The 19,889-nt window shown below is 33.1% G+C and overlaps 1 protein-coding gene across 1 annotated transcript in view; it reads right to left on the bottom strand.

The window, feature by feature from the left end:
* Positions 1 to 19,889, bottom strand: part of LOC129218876 (lysine-specific demethylase 6A-like) — a 72,677-nt gene that overhangs the window by 13,292 nt on the left and 39,496 nt on the right. The window contains exons 5-15 of the mRNA XM_054853197.1: positions 18,672 to 18,847; positions 18,218 to 18,319; positions 17,985 to 18,074; positions 17,058 to 17,162; positions 16,552 to 16,779; positions 13,514 to 14,065; positions 11,085 to 11,184; positions 7,984 to 8,054; positions 6,722 to 6,856; positions 4,537 to 4,613; positions 4,326 to 4,452 (exon numbers count right to left, since the gene is read on the bottom strand). Of these exons, the coding sequence (XP_054709172.1) occupies positions 4,326 to 4,452; positions 4,537 to 4,613; positions 6,722 to 6,856; positions 7,984 to 8,054; positions 11,085 to 11,184; positions 13,514 to 14,065; positions 16,552 to 16,779; positions 17,058 to 17,162; positions 17,985 to 18,074; positions 18,218 to 18,319; positions 18,672 to 18,847 (1,763 nt within the window). The remainder of the gene's footprint in view (positions 1 to 4,325; positions 4,453 to 4,536; positions 4,614 to 6,721; positions 6,857 to 7,983; positions 8,055 to 11,084; positions 11,185 to 13,513; positions 14,066 to 16,551; positions 16,780 to 17,057; positions 17,163 to 17,984; positions 18,075 to 18,217; positions 18,320 to 18,671; positions 18,848 to 19,889) is intronic.

Here is a 19,889-nt window from a genome sequence, read left to right as displayed (position 1 = left end):
ACAGTGTTAAAAGCATTCTATTTAAGGATGCTTTCTACTTAAGGACGATTTTTTGTGGTCCCTTGAAAGTTGTTAAACAGAGAGTCAACTGTATATGAAGAGCTCAAGTTATTTTTTAGTTTGCTAAAAATAATTTAACGTTAGGCAAAGGCAGAGGAGAATCTGGATCATCAGAGATCCAGCCTTAGCAAGTTGATCTGCCTACTCATTTCCGAAAGTGTAACGAAGATTCGAAATCTAATGGAGTGCGACACTTCCTAGTTTTCTTAAGTTGGACATGAGCATTTTCATTATACTTTTGTACTTGTCAGTGACAAAATAGCTGCTTGTGAATCAATAAGAAACACCATGTTGTGTTCCGGATTGTTTTTTAAATTATCAATAGCAAATGATATAGTCCTAATGATGGTTCCCCACAAGGGAATCTATGTCTTCCAATTTATGACTAGCATGACCCAGACTATTAATTAATTAATGATTGATTTTATTTAAAAGTGGGATGGGCTAGAAGTAGATCAGGATGGGAGACACTTCTACTGAAAGACAGGACAGTTGGAGAGTCCTCTTTACTTTCAATAAAATCAATATGATTTAACACTAGAAAGACGGAAGCGGTCATTTTGACCGCTCCGTCTTTCGACCGTCTAACCGCAAACGATTTTCAAATGCTCATATTTGCTGCGTTTAATTTTCAAACTCTTTTTCCTTCATTGACTTTTCCTAACTATTTATTAAGATCTTACAACAGTATTTTTTTTCTTTAGGGTTATTATTATAGTCGCTATAAAGGTTTATACCTAGAAAGACTGACTACGGTCATTTTGTTCTTTGGTCAAAGTTTAGTTCTTTGAATTGTTAGGAAAATGCGAAACACCTGCTGGTTGCATGGTTTCAGTTTTCTGCTATCTGCACAGGGGGGAAAGTTGAGAAAGGTAAATTTGAAAAGCATGTGACTGGACACGTGAAATTACTTTGGGTCTAAAAAGAAGTAAATATAAACAGGTAAATTCCAAAAATGTTTGCTGGAATACTTTTGTGCCCCAAAACATGTGCTTTGCTTGAGACATTGACCTTTGTTTTCTTAGATAATAATGAAGTGCTTAGTCACATAATTATCTTTATGATGTCGAGAAGAACCATTGACAAGCAAAACTTATAGGAGCATCAATTCCTGAAACTGTTGCAGATTTATCTAAAATAGATTATGGTTTGAATGAACAGTCTGACTTATCTGAAGAGAAACATATTCCTAGCGAAGAATAGTTAGCTTTCATGAGATTATTGCGAATATTTTTCAGAGCCTAGATTTGTGGAAAAGGATTGTTCTTCTGAGTTAGAATCAGAAGAACCTCACTAATAAAAACTGATGATCAGTATATAAAAAGCAGTGAAACAAAAGGGGAAAAGGACCCAACGCCGAAAAAAAGGGGGAAATTTTCAAAAACATAAAGCAAATATTTCTCTAATTTCCTCCAGGTTACCTCCACCGATCAATTGTGCTGCATGTAAATAAGTATCTACCTTAGGAAAAAGATTAAAATTGTGTGCAGAAATAAATCTATGAGCATTTGTTCTGATTGCCAAAAAAAAAAAAAAAACGTCAATGGCTAATATACAGGTGACCTGATAATATAAGTATTTCGAAACACTGTAAAAGATAGTAATGTACGGTATCTTGCGTTATTCAAAATTTCTTTACACCAAACACATGCATGGTTGATTATAGTACTTTTAGTTATTATATGCTAAGAAAATTTCCTCTTTTTTGTACAAATTTGCTCTTTCTCAATGCCAATTGTGTAAAGCATGTATTTGACTTGATCGAACATAAAATTAAAAAAAAAAAAGCTATCTGAGACTTATTTGCAGACTATATTGTTAAATCAAATTCTGATATGTTAAAACATATCTTTTCTATGGTTAAGAATCCCGAAAGGAGGAAATTTCCAATCTTTTCAGTATGGTGGTCAAAGTGACCGCTGCTAGTCTTTCTAGGTATACACAAAACGCCGTCTTTCTAGTGTTAAATAAGTATGATGTTCAACTACACTACCAACTGAGGGAGCATTGAAATCTCCAAGAATAAGTGATTTACAATCCCAATCACGAATATTCTCTCAAAGTCAGGTTTATTCTTTGAAGAACTGTACAGCATGAATAATTTAAATTGAGTATCTTGTCTTTAAACATGGATTTGCACAAATTCTAATGTATCCTCAGCAGTCATCTGGAGAGATGCTGTTAATTTTACCTTTAGTGAAAGTTTTACAAAAACAATAATACCAGTGGCAATTTGTCTTAAACGCTTTAACACAAACTTCAGATATCCAGGTATGTTAAAACATTCTTTAGTGTCTGCGGCACCACTCTTAACAATGCCCATTACATTAAAATTTTTTGACTATTTAAAATGCAATAGTTACAAATGTTGATCAATTGATTTAAAATCAGTCTTCAATTCAAGCAACTTGTTCAACCACCAGCATTCCAAAAAGAAACCTTAAAAGCTGGTTTAGGCCTAGTCGAGAGAAAGACTTTTTGTTTCACACCTCTCATTAACTCTCATACCCCCAAAAACATATGCTTATCGCCCAAACAAAAATACTTCCATACTTCTCCATCTATGAGGGCTACTTATTCACTACTGATAACTTATTCAAATTTCACAGAATTCCTTGATTTGACAAAAAAGAATGGGCCCCTGACTGTTGATCCTTCTATTCTGCTTTTGAATTTATGATTTGTCTGATGTGTGTATCGATTATAAAAGTATTTTAATGGTTTAGTTCTCTTCAGTAGTACTTAATAACATTCTCAACTACTGGGCTTATATTTTTTTTCTTTTTAGTTTTTTTGGTTTTTATGCAGTCGGGTTTTTTGTTTTTATTTAATAATTTTTTATTTTACACTTTTTAGTTAATTTTCATTGATTTAGTTATTATGATTATAGGACAATAAATTTTGCAACCTTGACATTAAGAGAGAGTTTATATTTTGAGGATTATTAAGTAACTTGCAAAGGTCTAAACTACTGATTATTAGTCCCTTTAGGGACCTAATTTAGTTTAAAGTTACACATGATTGATCTTTAGCAAAAATGTGTGAACTTAAGTCAAACACAGCTATATAAACAGCCTGTATAACTTATGATGGCGCCAGCTTAGAAACATCGTCAGTCAAATCTTTCATGCAAAACTATAAAAGCCCATCAAGAAAGCACATGTTGCAAAACTCAGTCCCCCAAATCCCGACAAACACAAATGCAACTTCTTGGAGATGAAAATCGAATTAGTTGACTTAGTAAAAAAAATTCAAGCTGAGAAAACGCTACCTGCATTTGTCCCCGAACTGACAATATGATGACTGGTTGTTGATATGGTGAATTTTGATTACTGTCATGTGTTTAGTAAGATTTCCAAGGTTAAGACAAATCGATTGACATAAGAATCATTAAAATTGACCAATGCATTTAGCATCTAAAACGCCACATAGGAACAAACATATATAGACTCATAAACACATTACCCTCCTTTGCATTGCGCACATGCAAACACGTAAAAAGGAAACCTAAGTTTCCCCTTTGGGACTTTGTAGGACATTTTTCTACATAATTTGATGTTTCTAGATGTTTGAGCGCTTTGCTCCCACCCCCAATTCTACTTCAAAAATGTTAATTTAGGTGTTTCAAAAAAGTTGCAGGAGGGATAAGCGCTGTCCAATTGTTCTATAATTGAATTGTTCATTTCAGAAACCAAATGTCAAAATAATATAAAATGTATAAAAATATGCTAAAGAGATAACAGTTTTTACTGAAAGAAATATACCTAACTGAGTATCCTTTACAGTTTAAAATAGTTATAATGATAGAAACTAAACAGGATGCTAAAAATGATTTTTCAAAATTTTAGAGATTGGCACTTGACTGGCTTTAGAAATAAACAGTTCAATTAACCAACATACGATAGAATTCTTGGAGCCTGGAAAAATCTATGTAAATACAACAGATGTATAAGAAATGACATCTAACTTTTAATAAAAATTCATCAAAAAAAGAAGGTTTTTATTCATTATTTTAATGATTCTTATTATTTATGAATGAGTTTTAATTAAAGCCTTATCATTAAAATGCAGAAATGTTAGGAAACAAGCAATTTCTATTAGGAAAGATTAATTTAAACAAGTCATGCTGATTTTAATAATCATTATTAGTGATATTTTGAATGAGAAAATATATGTAAGAATAGCTGAGGGTTAAAAAAATTGACTAAAAAATACTTCTACTGTAGTAATTGAGCTGTTCTAATAGTTGAGATAAAGGTATTTACCCTAAAAAAAGTAGGTAATTTTGTAAGCTCCTGCAGCTGTGCTCGCCATTTTCTTTCATCTGACAAGTCCACATTGGTTCCAAATTTAATGGTTTTAAAAACACCATTTTTCCTTCCTTTTTTACTCCTAAAATCAATTTAAAATAGCTATTATTTGATGAATCATAAGAAATGAGAAAAATGATTAAGCAAACCAAGTGTCCAACCATACCGTGAGAGAGATGAGTTTGAGTCACTATCAGACTCACGAGTAGTATGGGCTGCAGATTGAGCTTTTTCTTGCTCTTCCTGGGAAAAGAAGAAAGAAGAAACTTTTAATGCTAACTCCATGAATAAAATTCAACTGAAATTGAGCTTATGAAGAAAAAACATACATTAACTTGAGAGAATTTTTTTTTCAATGTATCTCATTTGATTAAAAATCATTTATAAAAACTTGAAAATGGCATTTGGCACATGATCAAACAAAGCAACAGCACTAGTATTTCGGGCAAAATTACTAAATGGGCAATTCGACGGGTAATTGACAGACATTCACACAGCAAAACGATTAGTATTTTGAAACATAAACCCCAAAATACACTCTTGTTTGTGAAAATTGCAACACCATGAAGGAAGCATCGTAGTTGAATGAAATTTAATACACAGTTGAGTGGCAATGATACAAATAAATGATTACATTTTCAAACCAAACAAACAATAAAAAGAGATAGAAATTAGTATTTTGTGTGGCCACCATGCGCCGCAATAAGAGCTGCTACACAACCCGGCATGGAGTGAAACAAAATTTGAATATCTGCCTGCGGAAGAGTATTCCATATTGTTTGAATGCACAACCAAAGTTTGTCTGTCGAAGCAACAGGACGAGGATCACGAGCGAGACGCCGCCCAACAAAATCCCACACATGTTCAGTCAGTGACATATCTGGGGAATATGCAGGCCAAGGAAGAAGCTGTACCTGCTGTGAATCAAGGTAGGATTTGACAGCCCTAGCGACATGTGGACGGGCATTATCCTGCTGGAATACAGCCCCTGGCAATTCTTGCAGGAAGGGAATAGATAGCTTGGTTCTGTAAAACTTCGTTTACATATTGGGTACTGTTCAAATTGCTCACAATTGGTAGCAATTGGGATCGTCCATGATATGCTATGGCATCTCAGATCCAGGTGTTCGTCCACTGTGGCGTTCGATAATGCACTCCAGAATGTGCCGTTCACTGGCATAGTGCCTGACACAAATTCAGCCATCATGGTTCCACAAATTGAAGTGAGATTCGTCAGAAAAGATGACCTGCTGCCAATCAGCAAGTCAGCTCCTATGTATATTGGCCCGTTGTAGCCGCAGGCGGCAATGGTTTTGCGTAAGCGGAATCCTGTATGAAGAAATCCTTGCGTGCAGCGCACGCTGCAGCAAACGTTTCCAAATTGATGAAGGACACAATGAAACACCTGTAGCTGTTGAACAGTGTGCTGCCAATTGTCTAGAAGAAGCTGTGCCGTCTGTCAGCGCCATACGCACCAGGTGTCTCATCGCAAGCTGACGTCAAAATTTGGAGTCCACTCCCGGATTTCCAACCCTTGGCCGTCCACTGCTTCCAAACACGCATGATTGTGCTGCTGTTACGCTGTACACGAGCAGCTACTGCATGATAAGACAATCCAGCTTCACGAAGGCCGACGATTCTGCCCCGTTCAAACTCCGAAATTTGCTCAAATTTCGCTTTCTTTCATCGAAGAGGCATAGTAAATATTCAGTTAACGTTTACTCTAGCATATAACCACCGATAATCAAACACGCTTCGCTACAGCCATCTATTTATATTTGGTTCAATTCACCGTTCAGAGGGCGCTGCTCAGCATACGCATGCGCTACCGGTCTGCAATTCTAATCATTTGCATATCATGCCATACTTTACATTTCCTGCCTTATTTCAGCTCATTCATGTAAGTCCTTCGTGGTGTTGCAATTTTCACAAACAGGAGTGTTTTAATTTTTAAAAAGATATTTTCCCCTCTATTATTGTACTTTTTAAGCTGAATTTGATTACGACATGCCAAATTTTCCCCAAAAAATCCGGAAAAGACATAGGCATATATTACGGCTTATTTTCTATACAAAAAATTATAAATTAAGATTTAACTTGGTACACTTTTAAAATATAAATTTCAAGCTTTTAAATGATACACAATACTTATAGTTTTGTTAATATTGAAATTTTGATGCGCATGTTGATATTTTTGTGGAATTGCCCAAACACAATTAAAAAACCGTTACTCCATTTTGTAATGATAATATGATGAATGAAAGTCAATGAATAATTTGACTGAAAAGCAAAACATTAACGCTCCAAAACGGCCCAGTTTACCGTAAGAAAGTCTAAGGAAAAAAACTCACTCTTAAAGATTCTTGAAAGAATGATGCTTGATACTGTGCATAACGTGCAATTGAAGTATGTGATCGATGACTTTCGCAACGCCAAACTTGTTTCCTCCTTTCTGGATCCCAATTCTCATCAGAAGACTGCATGAGCTGTAAGTATATGTAGGATGCAAAGAGTAATTACTTCTGGTACTTCAAACACAGGCTACAAATTGTACAATACTATAGTATATGCAAAGTTGATTTTATTTATTTCCACTGTTTAAACATTTAAAAAAAAAAAAAGAAAAAAAAATCTTGTAAATGGTAAGAATAACAGGATGCCATAGAATATGCAGCAAATAAATATTTACAGTCAACTCTCAATAGCTCGAAGCCTTATATCTTGAATATAATATTATCTCACAGTGTTTGCGTCTCAAACTCTTGTAGAAGGCTGTGGGAACTTCCTATAACTCAAACTACCAATGACTTGAATGTTTCAGCTGGTTCCCTGGGATTTGGAGCTATCGAAAGTTAATTGTACTTTCCAGTGAAACATACATTTATCAAAGAAAATAATCTTCATATAATCATATAATCTCTAATAAACTCAATGAAACCAAGATTTTTTTTTTTTTTTTGCATTTTTGTCATTTATTGTGCAATAGCTTTATTCTACAAGCTTGCACATTTGGTTTCTGCTAAAAAAAAAAAAAAAAAAAAAAAAAAAAAAAAAAAAAAAACAGGGAAAAAAACATTAGATTCCAACATTTCCCTGTTGTTTGTGTTGGATCAGAAACGTTTCTTCAAACATCTGGAACTCATTTTTGCAGATACTGTGGTTTATCTGCCCAAGGAAGATAACCACAAATTTACTGTAGTGACTTGTGTTTGTCACATTTACGGCACTACAAAGTACTTATTCTGCACAATGTTAAAAGAGAAAATAAAGAGAAGATAATACTAACTGTCTACCATATTTCTAAGATGAAATTAAGAGCTTAAAAAAAGCGTGGGGAGATTACTTTTAAAAAGAGGAGAAAAAGAGATTATAATGGGTTAAATGCCAAGTGAAGGTCTGACCACAGCAAAACTTTAATATATTAACAGCATGATCTAAGTGCCAAAGTCTATTGTTACTCTGAAAATTTGTAGAGTGCTTTAAAATCATTTTTTATTAAGAGTTTTGCTTTTCACAACCAATTTGCAAGAAAATATAATTTTAAAATGTATACTACAGAGATGTTTTTGCATGCGAATGCTTAAATTATTAAGTAATGAAAAGTTTTTTTTACCTGCGTTCTCACTTCTATAGAGTGATCTGGATTGGCTTCAATAAGTGATTTTGTTGAAAATAATCCTAAATCTAAAATTGGAAGAAAAAAATTATATATTTATATATTTTGAACAGGAATGTGACAGAAATTGAAATTTTTTTAGTTTTTTGATAAAAACCAGAGTTCTAACTCTTCAGGGGAAAGAAATTTAAGCACTTTTCAAAATTTAAAAAATATTTCTTAAGGTTTTGCCACAAATTTGCACTATAAGTATTATATACAGATTTTATTTAATTTAAACATATAAAAATAAGAAATACCATAAAAAGTATAGGAAAACAAAAATGTATTTATTACAGCAAGAAAAACTTTGATCTACTAATAAGATAAAAAATCTACTGCATCAAAAGTTTCTCTAAAAATTTCTGAAAAACTCTGTCAAAGGGAGCAGATCCCATGTTGTTTTATTTTGTATCCTTTACATTTAAATAATAGTTTCATGCATCAACAAGCTCATAATTGAAAAACAACTCCATAATCGCAGAGTCATTAGTGCTTTGAACTTCATGAGAAGAAACCAAATTTACTAAGTTTTAAAATACTGTATATACTTGTGTATAGGTGGAGAAATTTAGTACAAAAACTCTTGAAAGAGTGAAAATTTTCCTGATTTTAATTCAACTCTTTTAAGCAGAATTAAATACTCATACACTCTGCTATAACTGTACATGGTCTGACTGTGAAATAAAGTCTAAATATAGTTACAGTAAACTGCTGACTACGCAAAAAACGCAGGAATCGCCATATTCGCGAATTTTCTCGACAATTATGAATTAATGCTTATTTTTCTAAAATTAATATATAATATGGCTACAGCGCAGAATTTTATTGCTATTTATTTGAAATAAAAGTAACAATCAACAAAAATCGTAACAGTGAAATCAAACCCTTTACAAAAATCACGATTGCAGAAGTAAACCATTATTGTGCAAAAGAATAATAATCGGACGTTTTTAACATAAAAATGTTCATTGCATTCCATTTTCCTCCTTTTTACAACGTTTATATTCAAAATTAGCGGCAAAAAGTTACTGATTTTTTGTGAAAGTGGTGCTTAACTTATACACAGGTTTTGGATTGCTTCCCCATTTTCCTCCTAAATGGAGGGGGGTCGACTTATACCCAAGATTGACTAATACGTGAGTATATACGGTATTTGAGCCTTGCAAATAATGTATTGGTATGCTAAGTATGCAACTCAATGATATGTATGTGTAAGCTGTTCTGCCACCAAAACATTGTAACTGTTTTCAAGTAACTTTAAGAATTAGTAAGAAAGAAAATATTTTATAGAAGTTGCGATACCAAAAAAAATAATTAATGTTGCAAAAATGATTAATACCCCAAATGTAAACTTGAGCCCACTTTGAATATTAATTTAAATACACATGACAAAAGAAATACTTATATTTTTGAAATAAATGCATATTTTGAACATTTGAGTTAGAACTTTAATTTACAAAGGTGATCCCCTCCCCATCACCGAGAAATCTGCCTAGTAATATACGTTATTCAATGAAGTACTTTAACAGACAACAATAACATGACATATATAAATTCAACTTCATGAAATAGTACAAACATAAATACACAAAAATTTTAAATTAAAATACACACTCATTTGATAAAATAAAAACATATTTTTCAAATATCAGTAATAGCCAATAATAAGCTAATAAGGATTCATATCAAGCTTTCAAAAAACATAAAAAAACAAATATTTAAACAAAAAACTTTTTTGTGTTGTAAAATAAAAAGTAAAACAAGCTAACTCAAGTGTAAAATTCCAACTGTCCAAAATATGAAATATTTATAAGATGCACAAGGATTGAAAATCTCAAGAATGGGAAGCAATTTTTCAGGAAGCATGTTAAATGCTGGCATGCTTCCAAAAATTAAATTATTTATTAAAATAAAATATTAAATAAGCTAATTTAAGCTAAACAACTATGATTTGTCCATAAAATAAAAATATTTAAAGGATGCAAAGGAATGAAATTTCAAGTGTCAGAAGCATATATTCAGGACACAGGTATTTGGCATATCGATTTAGCATTAATGAAATGATTTTGAAAAATTTAAAGCACATTGAATCAATAAATTTCAACAGAATTCAAGCATTTTTTCTGTACCTCAGAGCCAGACTGATGAAAGTCCAAGAATTGTGATTTTCCATTTATAAGTGTATTGTATGCAAAAGCCTATTCTACATCGAGCCTTGTGAATGTAATTCTTTTTTTTTAAAATCCTTTGCAATTTTTTATTGGGGGTTAAAAGAGTGTGTGTCCCATCCTTTACATGAGCCAGAAAAAAAGTTTTTCTTCTCCCCTTTAAAATTACCATAATGTGAGTTACATCCTTCAAGCTCTGAGGTACAGATATTAGCTTTTAAAACTTTAAGGCTTTCAAGCACTCAAAAACAAACTATTTTTCAAGCACTTTTCATGGTTTTCCAAGAATGTACAAATCCTGAAAACCACTGTATTAAAAACTCGCTTAATAATCACATTAGCAACAATAAGAAGCAAACATTCATCATCACTCACAAATAATTTATGATGAAACCAACCTCGTACATCATAAATTGCAAAGTACAGTGAAACCTGTTTAAGTTACCATGACGGTGCAGTACTTCAGTGGTCAACTTATAGAGGTTGATATATATATATGAAACAGGAATAATTCTGTAGCTGATAAAACAAGTCAGCTTACTAGGGTAGTCAACTTTACAGGCTTTACTATATATTGAACTGTTTGAGATGAACATTCATTTCTTGGATCAGTGCATACAAATCAACATAACTTTACATCATAGATCATACCAAATTTAAAAAATAATTTCAAGAAACATTTGTTTGATTTAAGGACAATATCCAGGACACATTCAAAATTAATTTTTCAGTCACTTACAACTGACAAATCAACTTGTTTCTCATTTAATTCCTTATTTTCTAGCTTAATAATTTATCCATTCTTTCTAGTGAGCTTCAGACAATTCATTAGCTCCCCCCCCCCATCATTTTTTACTTTTTGTTTGTATACAGAAAAAGTATACTTACCTAATTTTAAAACACTTGTTAAGCCCCGTATCACAGCTATTGGGTGGGCTAGGCAGAATTCTTGTAGTTGAGGGGAGAAAGCATCCTTCTTATTTTCAAGCTATGAGAAAACATTGTTTTGTGAGATTAACTAGCTAAATGTTCTACTCAGGTTTCAAAATACAAATAGTATAACTATAAATTTTCATTTTCTGCACTCAAATTCAAAAAATAAAAGCATGCTATCTCAGAAACACTGAAAGTAACATTTATCTTTAGTTTACATTTTTCATTTTATAAATAAAAACCGGCTGATGCTGTAGAGATTGTAGCCTTTTCTAATCCAAAATGAAAAATAAAATTTCAGTCCACACCTGCAGTGGCGTAGCCTGAGGGCTCCTCCCTCCCAATAAAGCGAAAAAGTATATTTGGGCATACATTAGTAAGTATATGCAGGGCCGTTCAAAGAGGGGGATGAGCAGGGCGAATGCCCTGGGTACTAAGGCACAAGAGAACAGAACTTTTGATGCATTAAAAATTAGTGTTTTTCATTTTTACTAAGCATCAATCTTTTTCTTCAGTTCTTAAAATGCAAGTGATTTCGATTGACTTCCTGTCTTTTCTGATATGCAGAGATTACATATTCAGTTATGTAATAATCAAAATGTAAAAATTTTCTGTATTTTTTCATTCATTATAGGCCCACAATTGTTAGCGTGAGTTTGGTAGCTGAAAGTCTTCATCTTACTATGTAATGAAGTCTTTTATAACCTGCTTGATTTCACTGTGTGTGGAGGGACGTGCACTTGAAAATATTCGTCCGAGTGCCATCGTCTTTAAGGACGGACCGCCCTGTGTACATGCAATATTCAAAGAATTTTTTGGCATTTAATTTCGGAAAATTTCCGTGGGGGAGGGGGTGTAGACCCTCATGCCTAATCCCTAATCTTCATGTCATCAAAGATACCTTACCAAATACAGACTGATATCCGCTAAATATAGAATGGAATGGATTTTGGAACTTCAATTTAAAACAATTTTCGGTAAGGGTCAACTCACTCCTATGATGTCTAAGGTCACTAAAAATAGTTTTAAAATGCATTTTCAAAAGCAAGAATTCGTAAAGTTCTCACACTTTTTCCTACAATCACGACAGCTACTAAAATTTCTACTATTATCTGTGAAAAAAGTGTAAATTGAATGAGGTAGGGGTTATACACTGTCGTGGTACCTCAACCCAAACATACTGAATTTACAGCAGGATTCATTAATCGAGACTCTTTTGTTGACTGTAGGCTTGTTTATTTTATGTAGCTTGAATTTTCTTCTCACACGATTCAGTGTGCATTAAATAAAAAGCCCTACCGGCTAGAAATATGCTCTCTGTTGGAAATAGACTAGACCCTTTGTGCCATTGCCTTGACTTTTTGTCTTTAAGTAATTAAGGTTCTATAATCCCTATTTCCAAAAAAAAAATCATAATTTTTTAGAATAATTTTGATTACAGCTTAAAAATTATTACTTCTTTACGTTAATTTAGTTGCTGAAATTGCATGTTCCGTTTCTTATTGGCAATTGTACTGTCGGTGAATTATACAAAGATTTTTTCATCTTCATGCCAATTTTAGGAACTGCGGATTATATGCTGCTGCAGATAACATGCAGGAAAATATCGTAGCTCAAAATTCTGCCTTTAGACAATTTCGCAGGAATGTTCCTGATTTCTTCCTTCTTAAAGATAGCCAATTTCAGTTTTGAAAAAGACTTCAGGAAAGAACCTAAAACCCCTATCTCTTCTTCCCCCTAATGTTATCAAACAAAGCTTGTATGTGGTTACCGTGCTACCCTCTTCCACAAATAATCAGAAATTTACTGCAGAACAACTTGTTACACCCTTATTCTCACTGACAAAACAGAATCGGTGTGTTAAGCTCAATCAAGAAAGTCCCTCTGCCGAAACTGCTTTCCAGACAACTTGACAACAGAGTGGCTCCGTTTCTTCTACATGAGTAGGATATTAACATTTTCAGCAGTTAATCATTAAAAATTTCAACAGCAGCAAATACAAAAGTAAATCATGAAAGTAAAGTTTCTGTTCTTTGAACACACACACACCATATGACGGCCATACTACAGCACATCTCAAATTGAGTTTATTGCAATTGGATCACCTAAATGGATGCTAGTGAAACATAGAAACTATTTTCCTTCTTAACAGCATTGTTCTCAATAGGACTGTGTTGTAGTCTGGATGCTGAATAAAACCCTCAGAATTAAATTTTTCCCAACAATTTTTTTCTAGCATTGTAATCACTTTAAGAGATAAAAATTAAGAACTTAAGAGATTTTTTTCTCTTCTTTGAACAACAATTTCATAGTATTTTTCACACATAATAGAACTTTATGAAAAACTATTGAAATTAATTACAAAGACACTAAAAACTACTTACAAAGACACTAGGTGCAAGTGGTAACAATTTATCTTTATGTACAGGTGGATAAGGCGCCTCTGGGGGTGAAGGTGCAGGACACAGCTCACACATAATACTCGTATTAGACACGCCATTTTTACCAATTCCTTTACAAGTAGCTAACAGCTGAGAAGAGCTCATACTTATTGATAACGATGAAGGAAGAGAAAATACACTTGAAGACTCTATTTTCTCTTTTGATAAATAACTTTTTGATTCACTTAGTTCAGCTTTTTCTTTACTTTGCTCAATTTTAAAGTCATGAGAAATTGAAGATTTTTTTTCTAATGATGACTGAAAGGCGGATGAGAGTTTTAAGGCATCATGAGAAACTTCATCTTTTGTTGAGTCTTTAGAGCAGAGTCCAAATTTTGAAGCTCTAGACTGAGATTCTCTAGAAAATTGCACCATAAGATCCTCAGTAAGTGATGAAGCAATGTCCTTCTGAGATAGCAAAATCTTAAGATCTTTTTCACTAATTGCTGTGCTTAAATCTCGTAATACTACAGTAGGTTGAGAAGTACTTGAAACCTAAAAATTTTTAAAGAAAATTATTAGAAAAAAATATTGTGCTTTGTATTCATGTGCAGTCACAGGGTAGAAACAAATCACTCTTAATTATTTAGCAACTACAGAGCCTAATTACCAAATTTGCCAACTAGATCATGGCCTAGGACCCCCGATTTTCATGGGCCTCCAAATGATAAATTCTGTCAACATTCTAATTTTAAAGGTAAAGAAAAAACAATTAAAAGGAAAAGAAATAAAACTAAGATTTTTTTTCTTTGTTTACTTTCCATTTTTTTCTGCATACTTAAGGTATAATGTTAGGATCTTTTCTTAAGCTACCCCCAGAGAAAAAATGATTATCTTATTGAGCTTAACCTACCATCCGCAGGTCGCATAACCATTAGGCACTTGCTGGAGAGAGTATAACTTTGTATCATTGCAATAGGATAAATGCATTAATGATGTTCAACCACAAGCCTTTTCAAATAGTAAGCATTACTATCAAAGGAAAGAACGCAGAAGCATGGGGAGAGAGAGGTGCCATATTTCTACTTATTTTATCATCGAACAAAGGGCATGATTTTCATAGGTCAGTGGAAATGTACTTGAATTGTGTGTGTGTGTTTAGTTTAATTTACAAAAACAACAATTACATTTAAAACATCAAATTTTCTCAGATTGTGAAAGTAATGGGGACAAAAGGATGTTGTTGCATGATTACAGGATTCCAATTACCTAAAAATATTGCATTAAAGAGACTAAAAGAATTTTCTATGCTTTAGCTAAGAAAATATTTGATTAATAAGTAAAGAAGCCTATTTTGCGGAAATTCACTCATCAGGGCAGTCGTTGAAATGGAGCGATAAACAAGGGTTGAATGTACATTGAAAATTTTTACTTTTCAATGTTTATTCAGGCATTTGACTTTTTTTTCTTTTAAGAGATCTTTTCACAATGGTTATTTTTTTACTTGTATGGAAAATAATAGACTAAAAAGAAGCTAGGTTTGCCAAAAAATAGGTTTTATTTCCATTTGATGAAAAAACAGCAAATGATTCTCATTAAGTAATCAGTGGCACCCCACGGGAGGTTGCAGTGATCTCTCCGCTATCCCACAAAAAATGTCCTTATTTGGTACACTTTGTCTGAAGATTCAGAAAATTTATAGGCTAGTGTAACTTTGATTTTTTTTAATGAACCTTAAAGTTTCTTTTCATTAGATGTAGGTAGGTGTCTAATGTGCATGTTTGTATTTTACCAATCAGAAAATTGAGAAATTTTCCCCACCCAAAAGTTTGAAGCGACCCTGCTAATAATGCATACTTTACTAAGTTGGCAAATCATTTATGCTGATATTTTTCTTAAAATGATTCATTTGGTAAATTTGCAAAGAAATACAGACATTACTGACTAAATTCTGAAAACACTGACAAATATTGACCAAATTGAAGATTACTGAATTCTATTGACTTTTACTGACCAGTTTTATGCCCTGCATGTGCAGTTTTCTTCAATATCTTCATAAGAATGTCAATAATAAAACAGGAGATTGAAAAAATGACAATGGATAAAGTAAAATGCTTTAGTGCTAACTGATGTCTCTAGTGCTTAGGGTAAAAAAAAAAAATAATAATAAAAATTAATTTGAATTCTGAAATTTTGAATCCAAATTATGTTTTTCACAATTACGAACTGAGACAGGACCCTACTCATTGGAGTTATTGTTTCTAGAAACGGCTCCTGTCCCCCCCCCCCCCCCCAAGCCTGCCTCTCCTCCTACGTGTGCGCGCGTAGACCTGTGTGTATGCACGTAGGCGTGTGCGAGTGTATGTGTGTGAACGTGCGTGTGTGTAGGACATGGACGCCTCCGACCAGGAGATCAGATAGCTCAAAACCGGAGCAGCCGCGCTGCGCCCCGCCGCTAGCAGAGGACGGTGGGCGGTGGTGCTGGTGTCCCTGGTCCAAGTTGAAAAAGGCACGGACACCAAAAACGGTCAAATGAGAACAGTAAGCAATCGTGATTGCTCAAAAAAACTAGATTTTCCTCAAAATAAGTTTACTTCCCTCAATTTAAAAGTTCTGACCATGCAATTCGTTAAGAACCAGGAGGGGTGGGGAGGGAGCATGAGACCTAATGGCCGGGAAGTTAAAATTGAAGGAATTGGATAAAAATTTTCCCAACTGTTCTCATGCTTGATAGTTTCATCAAGATAGTTTCATTTCATGAAGTTCGTATTGATAAGGAAGGTAAGATCCCATGACCTTTTAAATTCTTTAGGTATTCTCACTGGCAAGTAAAATTAAAAGAGAAGTTGAAAAGAAAAATTACACATTATAAATAGCTTTCAATAAATATGTATTACCTGAGGGGTTCCTACAGACTTTTGGCCAGCTGAATGACGAATGTGAGAATTAGAACAGTGTGAAGGCTTAGTAGGGTTTGGACTACCTGTTGTAGTAGTAACCTGGCAGGATTGAGAAGCTGGCATAGTTGTTGCTGATCGTACCTGAATACTGGCAGGATTTGACTTTGTGGCTGTGGTAATACAGCCATTAATAACTTTTGTTTCTGATGTTGCAGAAGATGAAGGCCTCAAGCCAAGTATGGCAGTGGAATCAGGAGACATTTTATATACAGTGTTACTACTACTTGAAACTGAAGTTGTGATAGTAACTGTACTTAAAGCTTGAGCACTTGCAGTACATAAGGACACAGCAGTTTGTGCAGCAGATAACTAAAACACAAATAACAAAATTTTTTGTTACAAAATTAGACAATTAAAAAGACCATTTGTAGACATAACATTCAATTTTTTTTAAAAATTGATTTCAGAACATTAACTCATCAAGTTAGTAATGCTTAAAAGAAATGATATGCTTGCCCTTAGAAAATATGAAAGAAATACTTCATCTAGCAATTAAAATTCTCAAGTGAATAAATCGTCATTACATATGTTTTAAAGTTTTCAAGAAAGTGAAGAGCTAACCAATGTTATTAGTTTTGTACACATACCTGATTTTGCATTAATAATTTCTGTTCTTGCTGATGTTGTTGCATATGCTCATACTCCTGCTGCAACTGCTGAAAGAGTACTCTTTGTTGAGGAGATAAATTAGCCTGAAACATAGAAAAAAAATTAAGATCAAGCACTAAAGTCAATAAAACATTTAAGCTATTTGAAGAACAGATTCATTAATCTTGCTGTCAAATATAGCAGTAGCAATGTGAAGGAACAGATTTTAAAAGCACTTCACATAATTCTAAAATAAAGACATAGAATTCAAGCATTTGGAACTTCAAAGTTTAGTATGGCTCTAATAATAAAACACTTGACCTTGGATGAGTTCATTTATGCTTGGGTTGAAGGAGGAGAGATTCCTATAAAGAACTCCAATAACCGTTATCATGAAGCAAGCAAGCTTTTTTCACTCCTACATTAACAAATGGAATCATTTAATCCTGAGTCCACCAAAAGTTATCTTATCAAAGCCAGAGGGTACTAAATCACACTTATCTTTGTTATATCTGGTATTACACAAATAAGTTGCACCAAAAGCTTTGATGAAGACAACACATTTTTCCAGTAATGGAAAAGATCAAAACAGACTTTAATTATTGCTGTTCAGTGAACATTGATGCAGCTCTAAAATCTGCATTAATACTAAGAACATCAATTTGAAAATTAAAATTTGCATATTCTTGTAATTATTTCATAACAATTACAATTGAGGGATATAGTGGTGACCACTATATCCCTCCCTTTAGGCATTCAATTAATGGAAAATTATGTTTATTGCAACAGAACCAATGTACTATTCATATTTTAACTCTAATGTACAAAAAAAAAAAAAAAAAAAAAAAAAAGAAAGATTATCTAAGAAAAAGCAGTTGCACTTTATTTGTGTAGAATGTTTTTGGGTCATGCCACATTTTACATACCTGATTTTGTTGAAGGTAGCTTAAAAGTTGAAGCTGCTGCTGGTTTAAGTAAAATGGTGGTCTTACATTTGCCTCGGGACTTGTTCCTTGCTATATACAAAATAGTAAAAATGAAAACAACTTAGATAGATGTTTTTTAAGCAGTTCTTAACTGCAATTCAACATGCTTTGATATATGAAAAACATAGTTAAAACACAAATTTGTAATAAATAAGTAAAAAATATCAACTTACATCAGAAATAGGCCCAACAGCTTGACTCAGTTTCATCCTTTTAGCCGCTGGCTGATCTTGAGGAGAAAGAAGAGATCCTGGCCGTAGCTGAGCTTGCTGACCCTAAAAAAATAATTAAGTCCATTTAAACCTTTTAAAACTCATGCTTAATACTGATGCAGCATACTTATGCAAAAAAACTTAAGAAACTCTCTACCATAAACAAAACATTAACGAAAACAATCAAACAAAAAGCTCAAACCTGCATAGAATGGCTCACGTTTCCCTGCCCACTACATATAGCTGAATGAGAACCGCTGTGTCTTTGATTATAAGCTGAAGAATTAATTCGATTCTGTGAAAGACAAAACAAATATAAAAATGCATTTTTTTTTAACAAAGAGAAATTAAAGCTGTTTTACTCAAAACACTTTTGAAGAATAAATAAATATTTTTTTAATATTTGAAAACATACTGTTTGTCCTTGTGAACTTGCATTTTGCCTTGAAGCCATTTCCTGTGAAATGGGAAAATTCCAAGCATCCTCAATGCAGGGCAACTGCTTAGGCTTTTGTATATTACTTGATGAGGATGTAGTCAACTGATTTTGCAAAACTTTTATCCTAGCCGAAAGATTAGGATTTGTAGGACCTACATTAATAGAATATCAAAAAAATCTTCAGAAACAGCATTGCAAACTTAAAATCATATACTTTCATAATCAGCATCATAATGCCACTGATTTGAGAATTTAACATGAAAATGAGCTTAAAAGAAAATATTTTTAGCATTTTTAAGGCAGTGATTTTCATTCAAAGTAGCATGCTTAGTTTATATGTTTTAAGTGTACTAAGTAAAACTGCTCAGAGAACTCAAATTTTTTCCTATTAAAAAGAAAACATTCTTTGAGCCTAAAAGTGTTGAATGCAGTCCGTAAAATTGTTCTTCAATATGTTTTTCACAATAAATTTTCTTTACTTTCTATCCTTTAAACCAGCGGTTCCCAACCTTTTTCTCTTTGCGAACCCCTTGGAACAGGCAGAAAAGTTCGCGAACCCCCTGATGTTGAAATTAGTAACATGTAAGAAACAATAAAAAAACAGCATGTTTGCTTTCCATTTTTTGCAGCATTTGATTGCAATAAACAAAAATATAATTGTAAAATATCATTAAGTGCAAACATTAATAAAAAGTTAAAACTACATCTACAAGAAAAATTATAAACAAGAAGTTTTATAAACCATTTATTTTTTTTAAGCATACTTTAAATTGGGGAAAAAATCCTTAATGCGATATTTGTGGCTGTTTGACGGAACAAAGAAACTGAAAGTTTGGTTCAATGTCTGACAGTTTGAGTCTTAAATCAGGCTCTGCATTCAATCTGCTTCGGCATTTATCTTTGAGATAAGTTCTGGAGGAAAATCTTTTCTCGCACAGATATGTTGTACAAAATGGTAATAAAATTCGAATGGCTTTTTTGGACAAAACGGTATAGTCATTTCTTACACTGAGCCAGAAGTCAATTAACGAGAGCTCTTTAAAGGTAGTTTTCAATGAATTATCACAGGATAACTCGATAAGCATTTCCTTTTCAGGTAATGTCAGAGTGTTCTCTAAGCATGGATTTCCTTCAAAAGGATTGCGTATCCAGTTGTTTGAGAGAGGGACGTTACATCAAGTTTCATTGAGTTTT

This window comes from Uloborus diversus, chromosome 3, assembly GCF_026930045.1.
Source record: "Uloborus diversus isolate 005 chromosome 3, Udiv.v.3.1, whole genome shotgun sequence".
In the NCBI taxonomy this organism is placed as follows: Eukaryota; Metazoa; Arthropoda; class Arachnida; order Araneae; family Uloboridae; genus Uloborus; species Uloborus diversus.
Note: the sequence above shows the minus strand (reverse complement) of the source record. Positions and strands in the feature narration are given on the sequence as shown.